General features: G+C 43.1%; 1 protein-coding gene across 1 annotated transcript in view; it reads right to left on the bottom strand.

Moving 5' to 3' along the window:
- SFMBT2 (Scm like with four mbt domains 2) overlaps nucleotides 1-21,707 on the bottom strand; it is a 42,719-nt gene extending 21,012 nt beyond the window's left edge. Inside the window, 8 exon segments of the mRNA XM_087722708.1 lie at nucleotides 2,757-2,904; nucleotides 4,114-4,215; nucleotides 4,964-5,061; nucleotides 8,411-8,657; nucleotides 8,953-9,041; nucleotides 13,811-14,051; nucleotides 17,128-17,225; nucleotides 21,497-21,707. Of these exon segments, the coding sequence (XP_087578834.1) occupies nucleotides 2,757-2,904; nucleotides 4,114-4,215; nucleotides 4,964-5,061; nucleotides 8,411-8,657; nucleotides 8,953-9,041; nucleotides 13,811-14,051; nucleotides 17,128-17,225; nucleotides 21,497-21,605 (1,132 nt within the window). The 5' untranslated portion in view covers nucleotides 21,606-21,707.
- Nucleotides 21,708-22,187: the final 480 nt, after the last annotated feature.

The raw sequence follows: 22,187 nt of genomic DNA on the forward strand, positions 1-22,187 counted from the left end.
TAGATGTGTTTTCGAACTGCTAGGATGGCAGAAGGTGGGACAAGGAACGGGAGCTCATTCTGTTACGCAGCACTAAGGATTCGAACCGCCTAACTGCTGACCTTTCTGATCGACAAGCTCAGCATCTTAGCCACTGAGCCACCGCATCCCTTGTCTCGGAGTTATAAGCTTTAATTCTGCACCGCACCTCTTAGGAAAATGCTGGGCATTCTCTATCCGCAAAAGGATGCCTCCTCAGCCTGGCCCAGACAAAAATAACTGTGAAAAAATCTTTATCATTTGCTGAGAGTTTACATATTCCTGTGTGCTACAGGGCAGGGAACTTGCCGCTTTGAAGCCTTTTCATTTTGGGTGGGGAAATCTCCCTCTTGAATTTCTGCCTGGTCTGCCCCCATACTGGGCCTACGCCCCCCCCCCCCAAACTTTCAAATATAAATATTTAATTGCTTTGGAAATGGCACTTGCTGGGATGAAGCGGCAGCGAAACAGAAGGTGCCACACACAACGCCAATGCAGAAATCAGCCAGCAAAAAGAGAGAGAAATCTTCCCCACAGCTGTGAACGCTTAAGGAAAAAGAAGTCTATAAATCTAGCTGTCAGCAATATAAATAGTGTCAACGGAGCGCTTTCATATGGTGGGGAATTAATGGATATTAATTTGCTGGCTGGCATCAAATAAAGCACGTCTTTTTTTCTCCTTAGGGAATCTAAACAGCTCTTCCGAGCGTACGTTAATGTGTACATTAAAAGCAATGTGTGCGTCACTCCCCAATTATTATTCTATTTTGGCCATGTCTTGGAAGGAGGAGGAGAAATTCCCTTAGAAGCCAGGAGCCTTATCAGCAGTTTGTTGATCCAATGCGGTAGCATCGATGGTTTTTATATTGCTCGAAAGATTTGAGTTTTGCGGACAAGGAGCAAAAGGCTGTGAAAGGATATAGGGCTGGGATGGCAGGCGTGTCACAGGTGGCACATGAAGCATTTCTTAGGGCACACGAGGCATTGCCTGCTCAGCTCCAGCACGCACACCAGCTGATTTTGGCCTTCATTTGCAGCCGTTTTTCGCCCTCCAGAGGCTTTCCTAAAAGCCTCTGGAGCCTGGGGAGGGCGAAAAACGGACCTACCATGCCCAGCGGAAGTCAGAAAATGTCCCATTTCTGGCCTCTGGAGGGCCTCGGGGGGGTGGGGGGGAGAGGCCATTTTCGCCCTCCCCAAGCTCCAAGAAAGCCGTGTGTGAATGCACGGGGCAGCGTGTGTGTGTGTATGAGTCATGTGTGCATGTGCAGGGGGTAGAGGGCACAGCATGGGGGGGTCACGGGGGCATGCGCAATAGTGCGCACACTCAAGCCAAGGCGAAACAAGTTTGCCATCACTGATATAAGGTTTCCTGCTTGAGCAGGGGGTTGGACTAGAAGACCTCCAAGGTCTCTTGCAACTCTGCTATTCTATTCTATTCTGTATTTCTATTCTGTTCTGTATTTCTATTCTATTCTATTCTGTAATTCTATTCTATTCTGTAATTCTATTCTATTCTGTATTTCTATCCTATTCTATTCTGTAATTCTATTCTATTCTGTATTTCTATTCTATTCTGTATTTCTATTCTATTTTTCTATTCTATTCTATTTTTCTATTCTATATTTCTATTCTATTCTGTATTTCTATTCTATTCTATTCTGTAATTCTATTCTATTCTGTAATTCTATTCTATTCTGTAATTCTATTCTATTCTGTAATTCTATTCTATCCTATTCTGTATTTTTATCCTATTCTGTATTTCTATCCTGTATTTCTATTCTATATTTCTATTCTATTTTTCTATTCTATTCTATTTTTCTATTCTATTCTATATTTCTATTCTATTCTGTATTTCTATTCTATTCTATTCTGTATTTCTATTCTATTCTATATTTCTATTCTATTCTGTAATTCTATTCTATTCTATTCTATATTTCTATCCTATTATGTATTTCTATCCTATTCTGTATTTCTATTCTATTCTATTCTGTATTTCTATTCTATTCTATTCTGTATTTCTATTCTATTCTATTCTGTAATTCTATTCTATCCTATTCTGTATTTCTATCCTATTCTGTATTTCTATCCTATTCTGTATTTCTATCCTATTCTGTATTTCTATTCTATTTTTCTATTCTATTCTATTCTGTATTTGTATTCTATTCTGTATTTCTATTTTATTTTTCTATTCTATTCTATTTTTCTATTCTATTCTGTATTTCTATCCTATTCTGTATTTCTATTCTATTCTATTCTAATTATTCCAAATCTTTTCCTACCGTTCTATGAGAGTGCCCTCGGTGTCAGCACTGGTGAGCTTAGCTGTTATTTTAGCTCAAACAAGGGAATATAGGACAGAGAACGATGGGGGAGGAGGGGGGGGGGCAACCAGAGGTGGTATTTGCCAGCTCTCCGAACTACTCAAAATTTGCGCTACCAGTTTGCCTGGTCCAAATACCACTTCTGATTCTATTCTATTCTATTCCCCATTCCATTCTTATTTGTTTCTGTTCTGTTCTGTTCTATTCTATTCTATTCTATTCTATTCTATTCTAGTGTCTCTCTCTGTCACTCCTCTGCCATTTTAGCTTTAAAACAGCCCTGTGAGATACCTGAGGTTCAAGAAAGCATGAAACATGGACAAAATCACTCATTTGAGGATTATGTTTATATGTTCCAACCTTGTTCTTGCACCTCCAACAAATATTTGTATATTTTTACACATACACAAGACAAACCTTTGGGAGGGGTGAGATGAACTCCGTTTTTAAGGCACCATTGCACTGGCAGGAGGCCCAGGGAATCGGCGTGGCAAAGCATCGACGTGTTGCATGGTTCGGGGCTGAGGTCGTCCAGAGTGACTTGCACAAATTGGTGGTTGAAAACCTACATGGAAGCAAGTGGAGGAGTTTATCTATTTATTTAGCACTTAATTATTCAGCATTTGTAGGCAGCCGGGAGGCAGCAGAAGTAGCCTGCAGTACTGCATTCTAACTATGTGCCACTATAGTTTTTCCTTCCTTCCTTCCTTCCTTCCTTCCTTCCTTCCTTCCTTCCTTCCTTCCTTCCTTCCTTCTTTCTTTCCTACCTACCTACCTACCTACCTACCTACCTACCTTCCTTAGCATTTAGCAATAGCACTTATATGCCGCTTCGCAATGATTTACAGCCCTCTCTAAGCAGTTTTACAGACTCATCATATTGTCCCCAACAATTTCCTCATTTTACCGACCTCGGAAGAATGGAGGGCTGAGTCAACCTTCAGCCTGTGAGATTCGAACTGCCAAATTGCAGGCAGCTAGTAGTCAGCAGAAGCAGCCTGCAGTAACTGCACTCTGATCACTGCACCCCCACAGCTCTTTATGGTCTCTAGTGGTAAATTCAGAGCAGGGGTCGCAAAAGAGGTCAACCCCTGGATGGATGGAAGGATGGATGGATGAAACAAATCTATGTTGCATCTGGACCTCCCTGTGCTGACCAAGGCTTCCCGAGAGCCTGAAGCAAACTCCTTGTCCTGACAAAAAACCTTTTTATTAATTGACTGTGAATTCTGCTCATTCACATCCAGCAAAGCCTTTCAAGGGAGGATTTACAGTCACAGACCTTATCTGGCTTGGAGAGCTGCCAGGCCGATATCTGCAAAACTTGGCAAGGAGTGTCAGAGGGTCACAAACCCATTAAGCGAACTAATTGCTTCCTGCAAACTCCACTCCCCTTTCGCTCCTCTTTTATTCCCTCTGGGAGGGGCCATTCATCGTCCACCTGTGGCCTTACTCCCAAGTCGACCCCTGTTCTTTAGCTGTTCCCATCGTCTGGTAACTCTGTGCAGGCGCACACTGGGAACAGGCTCCAGCTGTTGGTCTGCCCCACTGATGTCTGACTCCGAAGGCAGCTGATAACTGGCATACGGCCCTGGCCCCCTCTCTGCCTCCAACACAGAGCCCTTGTTCTCCAGGACTGGCCCATGTTCCTCCCCAACTGCTTCGCTGACCATTGGCGGGCCACAAGACACCCTGGGAGACTTCAAACCCTCATGCCTTGCCTTGACTGTGGAAGATCTGGTTTTAATTCTCAATCCCATTTTGGATTCCTCACCTTAGTTATAGTAGCCGGACAAATCGCGACTGGTTCTTGTTGATCCACTGCTTCCAACTTCATCCCTGCCGTGAACGAGTGGTTCCTCAAATCGGCGTGATCCTGGGAAAACCAAGCAGAGAACTTGGCATCACGGCCAAGACTTTGGTCCATCCTGCCAGGGACAGCGTACTCAGGTGGCCCTCGACTTACGACCCCAGTCGAGCACAAAATTTCCACTGCTAAGCGAGACAGGGGTTAAGAGAGTTTTGTCCTAGTTTGTTAAAATATTCATGACCGGGAGAGACATGGGAACAAGGTCAGCCAATGAATAGGCATAGCAAGTAAGTCAGCCAATGGGAGCTTAAACAGATCTGAGTCTGTGCAGAGAATTGAAACAGAAACCTACGCAGTCTGCTGCTCTGAGAAGTAAACTAGCAGTCAGTCTGGGCTTGTCTGCTGAAATGAAACTGCTTGTGTTTGCCTCTAACTCTCCTGCCTTGTGTTTACTCGGAAGAACCAACTGTTGGTATTGTACATTTATTCATCTATTCGTATGTATATAAGAGAGAGAGAGGAGAGAGAGAGGGATGGAGGGAGGGAGAAAGAGAGAGACAGACAGACAGAGAGAGACAGACAGAGACAGACAGACACACACACACACACACACACAGACAGTGAGCAAGACAGAGCGAGACAGAGAGAGTGATTAAAAGCAAGCTTTAAAAAGGAATATCTACCATTTCTAATGCTTAATTCTCTCTTGGTAGATTCAAATCTGAAAATCAAAGGATGTCAGGGCGGCAAATTAAATGGCTCAAAGAAGAAATCATGGTGTATTAAGAAGAAACCAGGGTTTATTACGGTTTACCTTGAAGACTTCCATGGGAAGGGAACGTTTTTCTGCCTCGGCCAGAGCCGTGTTTAGCGCTGTTCGCCATTCAGACGCAGTCTTCAGCGAAGAGATTTCTGCGGTGAAAAGCATGGGAAATTCCACGACGGATTAAATCAGCTGCACACATTCAATGATCCCGCATGCTGATACGAGCGGTCCTTGACTTACGGCCACAACTGAGCCCCAAATTTCTGTCACTAAGTGAGACGTTTGTTAAGTGAGCTTGGTCCCATTTTACAACCTTCCTTGCCACAGTTGTTAAGCGATTCACTGCAGTTGTTAGGTTGCTAACACGGTTATTAATTGAATCTGACTTTTCCAAACCTTGCTTGTCAGAAGGTTGCAAAAAGTGATCACAGGATCCCAAGACATTACAATCGTCGTAAGTATGAGTAGGTTGCTGAGCATCTGAATTCTGATCACATGACCATGGGAATGCTGCAATGGTCATAAGTGTGAAAAAGTCACTTTTTTCACCGCTGGCATATCTTCGAATGGTCAGTAAATCATCTTCCTTTAACGATCCCATAATCCCTTGTGGGGTGGAGTCTGGGCTACTGAATGGAGCTGTTTTATTGGCCGGATGCCCTTCCTGTCACCAATGCGCAGTTACATTCAGCAGATATATTCTCATTGTGCCCAGAGACTTAAGTATCGGCCTCTACCCAGGATCGAACTCACTTCCTCCTGATTGTGAGATGAGAGTTCCACCTCTAGGCCACTGCACTCTACACATCGAATGGCCACAAAAAGGAACTGTTTGTAAGTCGAGTATTAAATATTTATATTTGCACTTTTCATAAATGTCTGGCTATGAAGTCTCCTTCGAACTGAACTTGTGGGAGTCTCTGGAGTTTAAGATGGGGATTCCTTGTAGTAATTTAAGTAAAACTTAACTCTTTTCACAGAGAAAAGTAATTTACCGTACTATGCGTAGTTTGAGACGCACTTCCCCACCCAGAAGAGGGTGAAAAATATGGTGCGTCTTATACACCGAAGCCTTGCCCACCCGCCGGCCCCAACTCTTTGGCTGTTCTCGGCCTCCGTGCGTTGTGTTTTCAGCCTCTGCATACCCCGTTTTTGACCCGTCTGCAGTGATTGCCACAGCACATCGCCGCTGATCGCCACCGCCCCGTGTCGCGTTTTTGACCTCTGCGTGGTGCATTTTTTGGCCCCCACACACCCTGTTTTTGCCCCCCCCCCCGCATCGCATTTTCAGCTGGTTCCAAGTGGTGGGTATTGGTGGCGATGGCAGCAATTCCCACAGCCTGGAATCGGCCGAAAATGTGACATGCGAAGGCCAAAAACGGGGTGTGCGGAGGCCGAAAACGCAACATGAAGAGGCGGCGATCGGCAGCGATGTGCTGTGGCAATCCCGGTAGCCTGGAACGAGTCTAAAATGGAGCGTCCCAGAGGCCGAAAACGCAATGTGCGGAGGTGGCAATGGACTGTCACGACCCCTGCAGCCTGGAACAGCTGATTGGCGGTATTCCGGGAGGTGGATCCAAGCACCAATCAGCTGATCTTGCTGAATCAGCCTGCGCTGTTTGCTGCAAGGACACTATCCAGATGAATACCAATGGATGCTGGTAGGCAGAGGCTGAATCCCCCCCCTTTATTTTCCTCCCAAAAAACGAATGTGTGTCTTATACTCTGGAGTGTCTTATACTCCGAAAAATATGGTAGATATTTTTTCCCCCCCTAGCTGTTCTCTTGTACTCTGTTGAGGATTTCACTCCTCCATGCCCCGTCCAGAAGGAACCATGATGGGAAAGTGAAAAGGGTTGTTTGATTTGAGGAAACCTGGTTCCTCTCTGTAGAGAAAAAAAAGAAGTCAATTTAATTGTTAATGAAGACAAAAAGCTCAGATGCCTGGCATTTTGCCCTAAACTAGCTTTTACTGTGTCACGCTGGCCTTTTCGCAGCAATGCAGCTCATTTTGGTGAGAAAAACAGGGGAGCCATAATCTGGTTAGTTTCAAAGCAGTGTTTTCTCAGCCCTGGAAATTTTAAAAAACTGTGGACTTCAACTCCCGGAATTCCCCAGCCAGCCTGCCTGATGTCAAAAAAGGAAATTTGACAAAGCAAAGTCACAAACACTTTAAAATCCGTATTGTTAAGACACAAGGCAGCTGCTTAAAATAAGATTAGGGGAAGTAAAGGCTCCCTTGAATCAACTTCATCTCTTTATTATTTTTTAAATAAGACTTTATTAAAAGTTTTGAGAGAAGATTGATGATCGCGCAGAGATATTCATCTGTTTCTTCCAGGAAAATTACAGCCCTTAAGGGTGGTGGCTTACTCCTACACATAGCCCACTAAATTTAATCCTACTTGGCTTTTCAAGATCAGCCAAAGATGTGCAGATGTTGTTTGCCTTAAATGAAGGCTGCTTTGAGCTAAGTTGGCTCCTGTTGACATTGAGACACACCGAGTTTGTTTTCTTTGCAACAGTAGCCTTTTTCTAGGGTGGTGTGTGTGTGTGTGTGTGTGTGTGTGTGTGTGCGCGCGTGCATGTGCGCTTTTGCATTGCCAATTTAGCCTGAGATTTCCCTGGCCTCCTATCCAAAGACTACCCAACTTTGCTTAGCTTTTCTCAAGATGAATCAAATGACATTAACACATTGGATGAATGGATGGATGGATTTATGAATGGATACATCGATTTATGCATGGGTGTATGGATAGATGGAGGAGTTCATGGATGGAGGGAAGGATGAATGGATGCATGGATTTATGCATGGACGGATGGATGCATGTTGGTTAGATGGATGGGTGAATGAATGGATAGATGGAGGGGTTCATGGATGGATGGATGCATGGATTTATGCATGGTTTGATGGTTGAACGGTTGGTTAGATGGATGGCTCAATGGATGGAAGGATGGATGCATGTTGGTTAGATGGATGGATGAAGGAATGGATAGATGGAGGAGTTCATGGATGAGGGAAGGATGGAGGGATGCATGGATTTATGCATGGAGGGATGGTTGAACGGTTGGTTAGATGGATGGCTCAATGGATGGAAAGATGGATGCATGTTGATTAGATGGATGGGTTAATGAATGGATAGATGGAGGGGTTCATGGATGGAGGGAAGGATGGAGGGAAGGATGGAGGGATGCATGGATTTATGCATGGAGGGATGGTTGAACGGTTGGTTAGATGGATGGCTCAATGGAGGGAAGAACGGATGCATGTTAGTTAGATGGGTGGATGGCTAGATGGATGAGATGGAGGGGTGCATGGATGAATGGAAAGATGAATGGACAGATTTATGAATGGATGGATTTATGAATGGACGGAAGGATGCATGCATGTATGAATTTATTCATGGATGGATGGTGGAATAATTGGTTAGTTGGATGGATGAATGGATGGAAACATGGACGGGTGATAGGTGAATAGATAGTAATTTCTGGTACCTGCAGGTGGTTCCAGCTGGTATTTATTCTCTTGACACCAGCCCACTGGTCGAAGTCTACAATCCAAGTAAAACAGCCACTGGTCGTAAGAATCAGTTTCCTCCAATCCTGTGTAGCGAAGGCGCAATCGTCCGCCGACATTCTCAACCACGCTCACTATCCAGAACCGAAAGGGACTCTGGCTATCCTGCAGCTCTATTAAGGAATCCAGGGTAAGGAGATCTACAGCATTTTTCCCTCGCAGAGGCTGTTGGAACAGAAGCAACACGCCTTGTTACTTAAACGTCACGGAACATGTCACACTTTGCTTGTCAGAAGGTCGCGAGAGGGGATCACCCGACCCGTTGTAAATATGAACCCGTTGCTGAGTCATAAGTCACTTTTTTCAGCACCGCTGTAACTTCGAACAGTCATTAAATGAACTGCTGTAAGTCGAGGACTACCCGTATCCCATCCCTTATTTTCTGCTGGGTGGCAAACCTACAGTAAACAACACTATAAACACAGCAGCCCTTGGGAACAGAAATTAAGTCAATACCTACGCCTTCTAGTAAATTTGCAGGCACTGTTCGGGAACCTGTCAAATCACGTATGAGGAACTCTGTCCAGTCTGAGTATTTCTCTTTGATAGCTGGAAAATAGAAGAGGAAGATGTGATTATTTGAAGGACATGATAACTAATCTCTTTCTTTAAGAACCATACTTTTGGAGTATAAGACGCACCGGAGTATAAGACGCACCAAGGTTTTGAAGAGGCAAATTAAAAAAAAGTTTTTGCACTCTGCAAACCTCCCAAAACTGGCCCATTTTTTGTGAAAACTGGCCCATTTTTTGTCAAAAAAGGGGCATGGAAAGCCTTTAGGAGGCTTATAGAGTGCTCCTGGGGGCTGGAGGAGCAAAACAATGGTCTTTTTTTGCTCATTTCTACCTTCCCCAGCCCCCAGGAGCTCTCTGAAAGCCTCCATAAGGCTATGCACAGCCATTTTGGTGAAGGGAGTGGGGTTTGGGGAGGCAAAAAATGCTGTATTCGGTGTATAACGCACTCAGATTTTCAGCCTCTTTTTTGAGGGAAAAAGGTGCGTCTTATACTCCAAAAAATACGGTAATTGAATGTAAGGAGATCCCCAGGAAGGAGGGGCTGCATCCCAAAGGAGGAAGAGGCAACTCAGCCCAGATATTATGTGTGAGAGAAAGAGGGTGAGGACAGTCTCTCCCTAACAGTTCCCAGATTATATTGGAAATGCAGACTGGAGAGTTTTTCACTTTGGCAAGATTTTGTCTGTAGGTGTGAAAGAGTAAAGGGCTGAGCTCGGGAAGAATCACAACGTGTCATTCCTGATTTTGGGGCCTGTGCAAAGGTGGATTCCTACCGGTTCAGCCCAGTTTGGCCAAGTAGGTAGTAACTCGGCCGGATACGCACCTGAACCGGTTCTATCCTCGGCGACGCCATCTTGATTATGCAAAAATGTATTGTTTTTTCTTTTCTAATGTTGTGCGCATGCACAGACCTTTTAAGGGTCAAATGCGCACACGCCTCTGCCATGTGTGTGAGCGAAGCAATCCCACGCGCACACAAAAATTTGCGCGCCAAACGGCCGGCAGCAACCCACCCTGGTATTCGGCCAGTTCTCACTGGTTCGGGCGAACCGGTAGTGGTGGTGGCACGAGGCTCCGCCCATCCACCCAGACGTCATCACTGACCTTCCGCGCATGCGCTGCCATTACTGAACCGGTAGTGAAGATAAGAGGATACCATTACTGGGCCTGTCCACTTCCGAAACAGATTCAAAGCAATGATTTCTCACAATCTGGATTCTGGGAACCTGTTATTATATCCACAAATCGTGTTTGCATTTTGAACAATACTACTGTGGTGACTCATAAAGAGTTGGTTAATTTTCAATTTATAATGTACTGGAACATCCAGAAATTACTACTAACTCCTACTAACTCAAGTGTCTCTATTATTCTGTATGGTGCTAAGGCCTTCCTTCTCTGCATTTTTTCCTCCCTCCCTTCCTCTTCTTCCCATCCCTGCAATCCTTCCTCCCTCCCTTCTTTCTCCCTTCTCTGCCTTTTTCCTTCCTTCCTTCCTCCCTCTTCTTCCTTTCCTGCCTTCCCTCTAATCCTTCCTTCCTCCCTCCTTCTCTGCCTTTTTCCTTCCTTCCTTCCCTCCTCCGTCTGTCTTTTTTCTTTCCTCTCTTCCTCCCTCCCTTATTCCCTTCCCTTTCCTGCCTTCCTTCTAATCCTCCCTCCCTTCTTCTCCATTCTCTGCTTTTTCCTTCCTTCCTTCCCTCCCTCCTCCTTCTCTGCCTTTTTTCTTCCCTTCCTTCCTCCCTCTTCTTCCCTTCCCTCTGATCCTTCCTCATTAGAGCCAAGGTGGCGCAGTGGTTAAATGCAGCACTGCAGGCTACTGCTAGATCAGCAGGTCAGCGGTTCAAATCTCACCGGCTCAGGGTTGACTCAGCCTTCCATCCTTCCGAGGTGGGTAAAATGAGGACCCAGATTGTTGGGGGCAATATGCTGACTCTCTGTAAACTGCTTAGAGAGGCCTGAAAGGCCTATGAAGCGGTATATAAGTCTACTGCTATTGCTTAAGTCTACTGCTATTAAAGATTTACTATACTACCTCTGTTTTGGCAGCCTGGCTTTGCAACGTCTCTCCCGGAGGAGAGCCTTCTCTGTGGCTGCTCCGACCCTGTGGAATCAGCTACCCCCAGAGGTCCGGACCTTACCCACTCTCATGGCCTTCAGGAAAGCCGTTAAAACCTGGCTGTTCCGGAAGGCCTGGGGCTGTTGACCTTAGTGTTAAAGTCCAGCCCCGATTAGAACGTATGCGTGTTGTGAATTTTAAACTATTTTTTTACTTATTTTGTTTTTCTTTTTTCTTCTTTCATTGTGAGCCGCCCGGAGTCCTCCTGGATTGGGCGGCCTATAAATTTAATAAATGAAATGAAATGAAACGTCTTCTACAAGGAAGCTCACAGCCCCAATCTTTGGGGTGTCTTCTAAATATCCTTCTTAGTTGCTCTCTCAAAGCTGCTGTTTCTCCAGCTTCATCCAAACAGATCCAATCGATTTCCTTAACACAGCTGATTGCAAAATAAATCTCTCCATTCGCCAAGGGGATGGTGGAGAAACACAGGCAATTTTCATCAAATTACACAAGCCAAACACACAGCTCAATACTTTAATTGTAATAGCGGCCATAGAAAACAGAGAAAAGCACTCAACTCAAAATGCAACGCACACACACACACACACACACACAAACCAAAAGCCACCACACCAAGTTTCAAAGTTGCTTGGAGAAATTGATAAAATTAGCTGCATTTAAGCCCATTCACAAAACCTCTTAGCTGTTTTGTTTTTAACTAACTTGTGTGTCACTGAAAAAAACCCCTGTATTAGCACAAAATGGGTACTCGTTCATTCTTCCATAAATGTCTACTCTGGCATTTCAGCGCGCGCAAAATATTATTTGGAAATAGTTATGGGCCATTAACTTGCTTCTTGCCGCCTGAAGCCAAATTGTACATTTTCTTGCCATTGTTTGCTTTACCCACAGGTTATTTGGAAGTTGCTAGGATACTGGGAGCATTTCTCCAAAGAAAATAAAACAAAAATGAAGCTTTAAAAAGGCCCAGAGAGATTTGCCGAACATTTCATAAGGGAAAGTGAGGCAGGTCTAAAACTTAATATCACGGAGTAAAAACCACACTTTTCAAATGGCTGATGTAAGTCTAATAAAACACAATGGGGGAAAAAAAACACAATGGGAAAAACAAAAACAAAATAAAAGCTGGAAATGAGTGGAATAAAGTAGAAAAGTTCAAATTTCATATTGCCCGGATAGAACAGTGAAGAATCTGACTTTTTTTAAACTTAAAAAGTCTTCCCTCGTCAGTGGATTCTAGTTATGTCTGACCACAACACCCAGAATTGCAAATGTCTTCATCATCAGGACTAGAAGCTTAATAAATTAATCCCACGGACAATCGGGAGGCACTGTGTAATCGGCTTCCTCCTGATGTAGGTAGCCACGTTCCTGGCAAAGGGACAACATTTTTTTTTCATTGTCTGGGTTAGATAATGTTTCCAGGAATGGAAAAATATAACCGGCATTCAGCGGTGCCAATAATCACATGTTCAGACAGATGTTAAAAAAAAACTACCAGAATAATTGCAGCAGGCCTGCAGAATCTTTCTGAAAAAGGATTTTTTTTCTGGGATCAAAAGAAGAATATTTGTGCAGACAAGGAATGGAAAATAGAATAGAATAGAATAGAATAACAGAGTTGGAAGGGACCTCAGAGGTCTTCTAGTCCAACCCCCTGCTCAGTTGGGGCTACTAATGACGACTAACCTTTTTGTTGTCGCATGCCGAAAGCATATGCACGCCCCACACCCATAATGCAATGAGTGGGCGACACACACACACACACACACCTGCCCCCCTGCTTTTTTTCAAAAGGCAACTGGACTTTCTGTTGTTGTTTTTTCTTTGAAGAGGTTTTGCTTCTCATCCAAGAAGCTTCTTCAGCTCTGACTGAATGGTGTGGAATGGAAGGAGAATCCAGTCAGAGCTGAAGAAGCTTCTTGGATGAGAAGCAAAACCTCTTCAAAGAAAAACGAGAAAGTCCAGCTGCTTCTTGAAAAAAAAAGCACCTTTGGGGCAACCAAGAGGACTGGAGGATTGAGAATTTCCACAGACTTTCACAGACCTGCACACACTTGTCAAACCAAGCCTTCTGTAATGACCAAGGCTTCCAAGAGCATGAAGCAAACTCCTGGTCCCGACAAAAGCTTCTTTTATTAATTGATTGTGAATTCTGCTCATTCACATCCAGCGAAGTCTTTCAAGGAGGATTTACAGTCACAGACCTTATCTGGCTTGGAGAGCTGCCAGGCCGATACCTGCAAAACTTGGCAAGGAATCTCGGAGAGTCACAAACCAATTAAGCGAATTAATTGTCTCCTGCAAACTCCAGTCCCCTTTCGCTCCTCTTTTATTTCCTCTGGGAGGGGCGTTTCATCGTCCACCTGTGGCTTTACTCCCAAGTCGAACCTTGTTCTTTAGCTGTTCCCTTTGTCTGGCAACTCTGCGCATGCGCACACTGGGAACAGGCTCCAGCTGTTCTTCTGCCTCACTGATGTCTGACTCTGAAGGCAGCTGATAACTGGCTTAGGGCCCTGGCCCCATCTCTGCCTCCGACACGGAGCTCTCATCAGAGCCTTCCCCAGACTCCAGGACTGGCCCATCTTCCTCCCCAACCTCCTCACTGTCTGAATCTGTTGCCACAACACCTTCTAAACACACCCTGCTCCGCCAAACATTTCTCCCTAGGTGATGGTGCATCATCACACAATTTGAGACCCGCAACACAGCTTCGGCCTCACCATCCGGGGGCATCAACACTTTCCCGTTCTGCGTGCACCAGCCTACAGGGTGGAGGTCAGCGGTCATCACATCACACCAGAAGTCAGCGCGGCGGTCGTCTTCGTAACCACAGTAACGCAGCAACAGCAGCTGGCCACAGGTGGTGATGGTAGTGGCCACCCAGTAGGTGTCTACGTTGTGCTTGTTGGCCACTTCAAGTTTCATACCAGGCTGCAAACTGCTCTGAAGGCTGATTTCCACCTGGAGAAGGGAGACACGGAGGTAAATGGCATTTGGGAAGGCAGCACAGGGAGGAGGAGGAGAAAGGTCAGCAATCTGTAATATGGATTACACTAATTTGAGCAACTACATTCCAAACCAATACAGATGCTTCTTGATTTACAGACACAATTGAGATCAATATTTCTGTTGCTAAGCAAGGCAGCTTGTGAGTTCTGCTTCGTGTTACGACCTTTCTCGCCACAGTTAAGTGAATCACTGCAGTCGTTGTTGAGTAACACAGTTGTTAAGCGTTCAAGTGTGCGACTGTCTTAAAGGCATGGCAGCTTGGTGTGAAAAACATTTTTTTTTTAATGTGCCATTGTAACTTCAGAATCAAATTCTAAGCAATTGGAGAAATTAGATTCACTTAACAACCTTGTTACTAACTTAAGACGTCAGTGTCCCAAAGGTGCTTTTTCGGGAGGGAACTGGACTGTTTTGTTTTTTCTTCTGAAGATGTTTTACTTCTCATCCGAGACGCTTCTTCAGCTCTGACTGGATGGTGGCGAATGGAAGGATTGATATTCCTTGCAGATAGCTGGTCATTTGCATCCTTTTAAAGAGTCCTTGAGGCCACCTGGAGGTTGATCTCTGTCCTCAGGGTCACCTTAGTTAGTGCTTCTGGTTCCTGTAGTCTGCAATTTTTCCTCTGGAAATCCATTCCTACTCCCACACCATTCAAAGGGTGTCCATCCCAAATTGTGTAGCTAAAAGTCTGTAGAGATTCTCAGTCCTCCAAGTCACGGTTGTCCCAAAGGTGCTTTTTCAGGAGGCAACTGGACTGTCTTGTTTTTTCTTTTTTTCTTTTGAAGACGTTTCCTTCCATTCCAGATCCGAAGAAGCTTCTTGGATGAGAAGCAAAATGTCTTCAAAAGAAAAAAACAAGAAAGTCCAGTGGCTTTCCGAAAAAGCACCTTTGGGACAACCATGACCTGGATGACTGAGAATCTCTGCAGACTCTAAGAACTAACAACTGTAGCAAAAATGAGGCAAAACTCACAGAATAATTTAGCAACAGAAATTTGGGGTCCAATTGTGATCGGAAGTCCAGGGCTGCTGTATAGATGTAGATTTCATAAAGATCCTTACAATGAAATAGTCACCTTTTATTGAAACCACACACAGACATACATGCAGGGGAAGCTGTGATGTGAATATCTACTGTTGTTCCTTTCTAATTTTTTTTCCTTTCACTCTTCTTTTCCACCGCTTGTAAAGATAAAATAATTAGCTCATTCTAGTCACCATTGACCTTTACTTAATTATTATAGCTGCATCGTTTTCATCAATTTTAAAGTTTCACTGTAATCAGTAATCTCTCTCTCTCTCTCTTTATCTATCTATAATCTATCTATCTATCTATCTATCTATCTATCTATCTATCTATCTATCTATCTATCCATCCACCCACTTAACTACCTGCCTACCTAACTACCTATCCATCCATCCATCCATCCATCCATCCATCTATATTTATCAAATCTATCTATCTATCTATCTATCTATCTATCTATCTATCTATCTATCTATCTATCTATCTATCTCTATCTACCTACCTACCTACCTACCTACCTACCTACCTATCATCTATCTATCTATCTATCTATCTATCTATCTATCTATCTATCTATCTATCTATCTATCTATCTATCTATCTATATCTATATCACATATATATATCTATATCATATATATCTATATCTATATCTATATATATCTGTGTGTGTTTGTCTGTGTGTATGTTCCAACATAACTCTGAGCAACTCTCAACCAAACTTGGTAGACAGATGACTTACTCTCTGGAAAAAAACACCGTGGGGGTAAGACACCCCTAAAACCCCTCAGTGTGTGTGTTCTGTTAATATATAGCCTGTTGTGCCTTAAAATGGTTTCTACTGTACTGCTGAAAAATGGCTTCTACTGTACAGCGCAGTGGAGTTGCCATGGTAACGGCTTCACAGTGCTCCACAAGGGGGCTCCCTCTGGTAAGGGGGAAAATCCAACATTAGAAATTAGACTTCTGGAGGGCACAGGGGAAACATTTTTAAGTAATTTAATTGTCGCCAAAATCAGGGCTCAGGGAGAAGTTGCTCTTGCCATAGCCTCTTTGGGAATTGCAACGATGTTCACGGAAGAAGGGAGGACAGCCCCTTCTGTGCTGACGTTGCCACTTGACATCACCATTCCTGTCTAATGCAGGATTGGGATAAGTCAGTGGTTCCCAAACTTGGCAACTTTAAGACTTGTGGACTTCAACTCCCAGAATTCTCCAGCCAGCAGAGCTGGCTGGAGACTTCTGGGAGTTGAAGTCCACAAGTCTTAAAGTTTCCAAGTTTGGGAACCACTGGGATAAGTAAATATCTGGACAACGCCGGGTTATCAACTAGTACAAAATACATTTACAAAGCTTTTTTAAAAAAAACAACAACAGAAGTCTTGTCTGGATCGCAAAAACCAAAGCTGTAACCAATTTGTCCAATAATACCATGCGAGTCTTCCTTTTCTTTATACTAATAAGGTCCCTGTTATTGTTCAAATATGTTCTTCTATTTTATTATAGAGCTTTGAATTTTAGAAACCGCCATGATCAATTCCCTGTCATGCCAGCTAGATGCCTTTCAACTCTCTCTTTGGCCAAAACGAAAGATTCCCAGGCTAAACTTCGCAAAGCATTTTCCCACTAATTTGCAGGCTTAAGTTGAATATGCGTGTCTCTTTATCTTTCTCTGCCTTAATTTCACAGCTGAACAGTTGCAGGGAAAAAAAATTGGCTTCTATCCAGCCAATTTAAGCTTCTTCTTTTTTTTTTGGCTAGTTCCTTAACTGAGCTCCTTTTCCCATGTCCTGCCCATTTAAACCAAGACTAGAATCTCTATGCAATTTCAAATATCAGTATCCAGCAGCTAATGAACAGAAATAATGGGAAGTGTAGTCCACATTGGGTAGCCCGGGGATTCCTGAATGCAACAGAAATTACTTTTAAGTAAACAGAATTGTGCCGTTTCTAAAATCTCAATGAGGACTAGAAACCCTACCGTTCAGGCAATGCGCTTACATGCTTAAATAAGGAGTGTGGAGCTGCTGTAGAGCCTGTCTCTTCCAGGTATTCATCCCAACTGAAGACAGCCTCCTCGGGGTTGGAGCTTTCATCTGCTTTAAATGATAATGATGATTAAAAAAAAAATATTAAAAAAAAATATTTATCTTTGATTGTTTGAATTCTTTGAATGCTGAAAGTTCTGAAACAAGACGGGCGGCAAGTAAAATAGAAATAATAAAAATAATATAAACGTCATTGGAATTGACAAACTCCCCATCAGTCAATTGCAAAACGCAGCACAGAACGGCTTACGAAGGACTTGAAAATTGCAAAAAAAAAACCACCCAAATCCAGTCTGAACATTTGGCTTACTCCGTGACCGACCAAAATAATAATATAAGAAACAAACAAATGAGCAATGTTACATTTTACAAAATGTGTCTATGCTGATGCTTTATTTAAGCTGAGCTTTGTATTTGTAGGTACAATGTTTTATTAATGTTGCATATCATTGATTCCATGACCTCTATAGATGCATACGCTAAATAATAATAATTTAAAAAAATGTTCTCACTATGTTTGGATAAGTTAAACCTTTAAAGATATAACAGAAAAACAAGTTGATGTCAATAATAAATGTTTATGAACACTAAGGCCTTAGATCTTTCTGGAATTGGGTATGTCTAGTTTAATGAAAAGAAGGACTAGGGGTGACATGATAGCAGTCTTCCAATATCTCAGAGGCTGCCACAAAAAAGAGGGAGTCAAGCTATTCTCCAAAGAACCAGAGGGAAGGACAAGAAGCAATGGGTGGAAACTAATCAAGGAGAGAAGCAACCTAGAACTAAGGAGAAATTTCCTGACAGTTAGAACAATTAACCAGTGGAACAGCTTGCCTCCAGAAGTTGTGAATGCCCCAACACTGGAAGTCTTTAAGAAGATGTTGGATAGCCATTTGTCTGAAACGGTATAGGGTTTCCTCCCTAAGCTGGGGGTTGGACTAGAAGACCTCCAAGGTCCCTTCCAACTCTGTTATTCTATTACTCTACCTTGGCCTTTGTCCCCATGTCTAATCTCATTGGAGCAGAGCTGTAAAGGACCTTGGAGGTCTTCTAGTCCAACCCCCTGCTCAAGCGGGAGACCATTAAGATCAATAAGGGACCATTAAAGTGATCACTAAGGGTCTTTTAACACTCCACCAGCCATTAAAATAACAAGGGCCTCCATTCATACCTTGTGAATCGTCATTTATAACCACAGTTGATCAAGAATAAGCCTCATTTCCTTCATCTCACCTTCCCCTAAGCTCCTTCTTCTCTTATGATGAGGATCAGGACAAAATTTCAGAGCCTAAGACATTATCCAAGAATTAACCAGTGGAACAGCTTGCCTCCAGAAGTTGTGGGTGCTCCATCCCTGGAGTTTTTTTTAAAAGATCATTGGACAGCCATTTGTCTGAAATGGTATAGGCTTTCCTGCCTGAGCAGGAGGTGGACTAGAAGACCTCCAAGGTCCCTTCCAACTCTGTTATTCTGTTAGATGCTATACAATAAGTGTTTATAATTGCTGTGCAAAGTAATGGTAGTAATAAATTATTAGGGTCTGGAAGGATGAGATGATCTGAAGACTTTGCAGACCCAGCCAATATTTGCACCAGTTTTTCCTCAATCATGGCAATTTGAAGATGTGTGAACTTCAACTCCCAGAATACCCCAGCCAGCTGGGGAATTCTGGGAACCACCTATCTTCAAGTTCCCACGGTTGAGAAATGCTGAATTAGATACAGATATACCGTATTTTTCAGAGTATAAGACACACCTTTTTCCCTCAAAAGAGGCTGAAAATCTGGGTGCGTCTTACACACTGAATACAGCATTTTTTGCCTCCTGGAACCCCGACCCCTTCACCAAAATGGCCGTGAATAGCCCCCAAGAGTACTCTGCAAGCCTCCTAAAGGCTATGCATGCCCTTTTTTTTGACGAAAAACGGACCGTTTTTGGGAGGTCTGCAGAGTGCAAAACCTTTTTTTAAAAATTTGCCTCTTTAAAATCTTGGTGCATCTTATACTCCGAAAAATACATTCAATATCACGGGAAATCTTGTTCTTTCTTTCCGTCTTCTTCTGAACGCAACTTTTCTTGCAACTCGTCCAAGAAAAGATTGGATAAACCAAAATATCTGAATACAGAAGAATGAACCCACTGCTTTCTCCCTCATCTTTGGAAACACCGAACGTAATCAACTCAGCTTTGAGCAATATGCTTTGCTAAGCCTTTAAAATCCATGCTTCCTGTGCGCTGCAGGAAAATATCATCCCCGAGGATTTAAGGTTGTCGAGACAAAAGTGCCCGAAGCAACAACTTCGCCAGACGGATCTTTAAAAGGTACATCAACAATAACCCCCGTAGTGCTCTTTATTATTTCATAGGAATAGAAAAGCACCGTTTGCAAACATGTAAGTGTTAAAAAGGGCATTTTTGAAGCACAACCTTGTCAATTTTCAATCGGATAAGGATATATAAATAGATCGAGATGGAGTTTCATGTTGTCCCTTTTTCAAAGACAGTGTGAGTTGGTTTTTTTTTTTTTTTAAAGGAGCAGCATTCCTGGATAGGGGGAAAAAATCATTTCTCACTTCTTGGTTCTATTGCCTATCCCCGAACTCCCAAATTACAGGAAGGCCTCAACTTATGACTAAAATTGAGCCCCAAATGACTGCTGCTAATTGAGGCATTTGTTAAGTGAGTTTTCCACTGTTTTACGACCTTTCTGGTCAGTTGTTAAGTGAAGCATTGCAGTTGTTAAGTTAGCACAGTTGTTAAGTGAATCTGACTTCCCCATTGACTTTGCTTGTCAGAAGGTCGCAAAAGGGGATCACGTGATCCCTGGGCAGTGCAGCCATCATAAATATGAGTCAGCTGCCAAACATCTGAATTTTGATCATGCAACATGGGGATGGTGCAACAGTCGTAAGTGTGACAAATGGTCAAAAGTCCCTTTTTTTCAGTGTGGTTGTAACTTTGAACGGTCATTAAATGAACTATTGTAACTCGAGGGCTGTCTCTACTCCACTTTTACCAGTGAATGGTTTAGATTGTCAGGACAACTCACGATCACCCCCCATTTGCAGGTAATCCTCAACTTACGACCAAAATTTATCTTGTCAAGTCAGAAATTTGTTAAGTGAGTTTTGCCCCGTTTTACAACTTTCCTTGCCACACTTGTTAAGTGAATCACTAAAGTTATTCAGTCGTTAAGTGAATCTGGCTTCCACATCGATTTTGCTTGTCAAAAGGTCGCAAAAGATGACACTGCAGCCGTCATAAATATGAGTCAATTGTCAAGTGTCCCGAATTCTGATCACATGATCACGAGGTTGCTACAACAGTTGTAAGTGTGAAAAACGATCCTGTCACTTTTTTCAGTGCCGTTATACCATATTTTTCGGACTATATGACACACTTTTCGTCTCCCAAAAGGGGGTTAAAATGTATGCGTGTCTTATAGACTGAATATTGCTGAAGCCCCACCACCCGGTGGCCATTTTTTGGCCTCTGTATGCCCCATTTTTGGGCCTATTTTCAGCCTTTTTCAGCCCGTTTTCGGGACTTTTTTCCACCCCGTTTTTAAGGCTTTTTTCAACCCATTTTTGGGGGGTTTTCCTTGGCCAATTTTTGAGGCTTTTTTGGCCAATTTTTGAGGCTTTTTTCAGCCCATTTATTTTGGAAAAAACGGGCCAAAAAGCCCCCAAAATGGGCCAAGAAGCATCAAAAAAGGGGCTGAAAAAAGGCTACAAAATGGGTAGAAAAAAGGCTGGAAAAGGTCAGAAAAAAGACCCCCAAAAGGGCCTAAAATGGGGCGCACAAAAGCCAAAACCTTTTTTTGTTGTTTCCTTCTTCTAAATTTAGATGCGTCTTATAGTCAGGTGCATCTTATAACCCGAAAAATACGGTAGCTTCAAACAGTCACAAAATGAATGATTGCAAGTTGAGGACTGTATTTGTTTGGGCACGTCAAAGGTTAAATATTTGCTATTTATTTATTAAGAAAAATGTATATGCCTGCCGGACTCACGGCGATTGAAAAATAACTAACAAATAAAATAATGAAAATAACTGGGAAAAGGCAATCCTTCCAAGAACCTTGTCTGAAGCCACATAGGACTTAAGAGGTGACAACAGCACCTTGAACCCGAGACAATTTGCAGCCAACGCAGCTGCTGCAAGACATTTGCACACAAATTTGCACACGTGTGAAAATTTAAGACTGGCACCAAACCACATTTTAAATCAATCGAAACTGCTGGATAATTTCCCATTCATTGCAGCAGTCAAAAGTCATCAATAGGTTGCAAGGTTGAATAGGGAAATGTTTTAAAAAGCACCTGAATGAAAGCATTCCTTGTTGCCGTTAGCTGCTGGGCTGGGATGCTTTTCCAGAGGGAGGTGATGCGAATCCTCCATCTTAAGGATCAGAGGTGTCCCATTCTCCATCACTCAGGCCAAAGTTGGTTTGATCTTCAACCCAGAGAGTGACATTCCTGTAGAAATAAAGACAAGAGCTTTAAAAGAAACTTTTCTCATTGAAAAATCCTTTCCTTTCGCTCTTTTTTTGGGGCCTATCTAAGAAAATGAAATTCAATGTAGAGAAAAGTTAAGTCCTTAGGTAAGAAAAACCAAAAGGACACATATAGACTGGGTGAAACCAGGCTTAATAACAGTGACTGGGAGAGGGATCTTGGAGTGTTAGTGGACAACCAGCTAAATAGGAGCCAATAGTGTGCAGCGGCAGCCAAAAAAGCCAACACAATCCTAAATTGCATTAATGAAGATGAAGGGAGGTACCAATACCACTCTATAAAGCCCTAGTAAGACCACACCTGGAGTACTGTATCAAGTTTTGGTGACCACACTATAAAAAAAGATGATGAGACTCTAGAAAAAGGGTTCCACCACAAAACCGCGTTCGACTAAAGGGCGCTCGACGAAACCGCGTAGCTGTCATCACAGCGCAACAAAAGCGCGGAGACAGAAGCACGCTGTAAACGCTAAACCTAAAATTAACCCCTAAACCTA

This window comes from Thamnophis sirtalis, unplaced genomic scaffold (genome assembly GCF_051295495.1).
Source record: "Thamnophis sirtalis isolate CommonGarterSnake01/CBP01778 unplaced genomic scaffold, rThaSir2_p1.2 scaffold_9, whole genome shotgun sequence".
Classification (NCBI taxonomy): Eukaryota; Metazoa; Chordata; class Lepidosauria; order Squamata; family Natricidae; genus Thamnophis; species Thamnophis sirtalis.